Source organism: Mesitornis unicolor, unplaced genomic scaffold (assembly GCF_000695765.1).
Source record: "Mesitornis unicolor isolate BGI_N332 unplaced genomic scaffold, ASM69576v1 scaffold29224, whole genome shotgun sequence".
NCBI classification, from domain to species: domain Eukaryota; kingdom Metazoa; phylum Chordata; class Aves; order Mesitornithiformes; family Mesitornithidae; genus Mesitornis; species Mesitornis unicolor.
This window is the reverse complement of record NW_010178824.1, coordinates 14,113-16,600: the sequence shown is the minus strand read 5'-3', so window position 1 is coordinate 16,600 and position 2,488 is coordinate 14,113. Positions and strand designations below refer to the sequence as shown.

The window sequence follows — 2,488 nt, the reverse complement described above, 5'->3', positions numbered from 1 at the left end:
TCTTTCCCAAGCCCACGTTGCAGTGGGAAACACCACTGAAAGCTTCTTACAGCTGGCTCCTGCAAGGTGGACACAGCATTAACCTGCTGCAACAAGTTACATTACCTAACATGAAGGAGACTCAAAGAAAAACAAAACACCCATTAGGTTTAAACTCAGAGCTGACAGAAGGGAGGTTGAAGAGCACTCATTTTTCTGAACTCTTCTCAAAACTACTGGCATGTCTAGGCTTGTTTGTACAGACACTTTAAAAATTATTTCCAGCTACAACTAACCATGCTCTGCAGCATGCCAAGAACACCTCTTACAGGTAAAGAACATTTCCTTACTCTTAGTTGACCCAATATTTTACTGCAGTAACAAAATGCTTTTAAAAAATAATTAGACAGCTGATTAAGCTTGCTGGGATTTAATTTATATATACACACATACAAAACAACAATCACATATCTTACTCACCAATCAAGGAACTGATTGGATTATTCTCCTCAACAATATGAGCAATTTGACCCATTAAATTACTCTGCATTTCTGCATTAAGAGTGGGAAGACCTCTTTCAGTTAGAGATGTGTTCAATTTGTTGCAAATCTGGACACCAATAGCATTCAGAGCCTCCTTCAAATCACAGGTTCTGGAAGAAAGATAAAGAAAAGCATTAAGTTATGCAATTTCTGTAGCATAGGTTGTAAGGTGACTTCACTTTTCTCCTTCACTTTTATTTTCAACCCACTCTCTGCAATGAGAACATTTAGGAAAGTTATCTTTTGCTTTTGCAGATTTATGTACATTTACAGATACAGGACAGATCCATATAGAAGACAAAATAAGGACCTAATTGTGATTTAAATGGGAAGAACAATTTCAAGTGTGCAGTATTGACACCAGTTCGTTTTGCCCTTATGCTTAAGTATTTTCCTGGGCCAGATGCATAGCATTTCATGAGAAAAAGCAGAGTGGAAGATTATTTTGAGACATGTTTTCAGATCACAGACTTCTTTGTAGTGCCAAGTAGCAGCAGAAATAATCAGCCAAATAGCTACCTGCAACTGGCAAGACAATTTGGTGAGTGTATTGCCGCAGTGTCTCCAGTATTAGGAGAGTATGAACAAACTTTACTACTAGGCTCCAAATTCTGTAGACTAACATCAAGATTAAGATTTAGTTAAAATCTAACTGTGGAAACACATGCCTAATATGCAGTAGACTTGTACTGTAAAGGGAATATAGTTTATTAAAATTTGGTATCTTCCTACTATTAACAAGCACTAGTTACATTTTAATTAATTGTTTCCAAGGTTTTTCAGATCCACCTGGTATTTCCAGTTAAAAACACCCCAAAACATGAAGAGTGATAAAAACAAGGCCTTACTTCTTGTTCATGCCTTCAAGAAGAGGAACAGAGATCCTTTTCAGTTGGTCAGCAAAATCAGGCACATTTACAATTGCTGCACCCACCATATTGTTTGTTATGAGACAAACACAAGCTATGATTTTTAATTGATTGAGCTTTTCTCTCAACTCCTGAAGACGAGCTTCATCTGTTATTAGAGTCTAGAATTGAAACAATAACACTAATTTAGGAATACAGAGGGAGAGACACAGGGAAAAGGACAGATATAGGATGTAGCTATAACACGTTAATATTTTTAATCACAAATATGCAAAGTCAGAAAAGGTAGAAGCTGAAATACCCTCAACATGGAGTATTACAAAGTGGCGTTATGTACAAGTACCAGAAGCAAGCCTGTGGAGGGAAGAAAGGTAATGCCTTCAGTGCAGAGAAAGCCGAGGACACAGCATCTTACTCCTCATCACTGCTGACAGAAACCTGTGACCAACAGCTTATGATGTGGAATGCTCAGGGGACCCAGAGGACAGTGGAGTGACCAAGACTACAGACAGAACAGTCTTGTGAATTCAGCTCTCCTTTGAAAAATGCCATAATCTGTAACTGATGGACAGGGATGCACAACTGTGCATCACAACCGCCAGAGCAGGTTCTACAAGTGATACGTAACCTGCTACAGGCAGAAAGCCAGTTCATCATAATACCAAGAATGTAATTCCCATAGCAAGATGTAGCTGGAGTGACTTATTTTAGGTCAGAAAAAATTAATCCTAACCAAATCTGTCCACTGAGAAGCACAACATACCTGTGGGTAGCTCTTACTCAAAACTGTTTGAAGAAAGGTAAAAACAAGTTGGTTTCTCTTCTGTCCACTGACTGAGAGCACTAAGAGCATCCCCATGTATTTAGCAAACTCTCTACCAGGCCACCCTAAGTATAACTAAGGCGCTCACTGCAGCTGCTAATTTTAGCCCCGCCTGATGGCCAACTTCAAATTGGCTTTACAGAAAGCTGCAGAGGTCAGTAATCAGGAGTCAGAGGGAAAAACTGAACACTGATTCTTGAAGCAATAGTTTCTATGCACTGAGAAAGGGTGAATATCTGCTTCAGAAGTTTTTACTGATTCTAGCAAGTAATCC

General features: G+C 38.9%; 1 protein-coding gene across 1 annotated transcript in view; it reads right to left on the bottom strand.

The window, feature by feature from the left end:
• The window catches only part of TCP11L2 (t-complex 11, testis-specific-like 2), a 9,096-nt gene that overhangs the window by 387 nt on the left and 6,221 nt on the right, over positions 1–2,488 (bottom strand). The window contains exons 7-8 of the mRNA XM_010182579.1: positions 1,371–1,552; positions 460–632 (exon numbers count right to left, since the gene is read on the bottom strand). Coding sequence (XP_010180881.1) covers positions 460–632; positions 1,371–1,552 — 355 coding nt within the window. The remainder of the gene's footprint in view (positions 1–459; positions 633–1,370; positions 1,553–2,488) is intronic.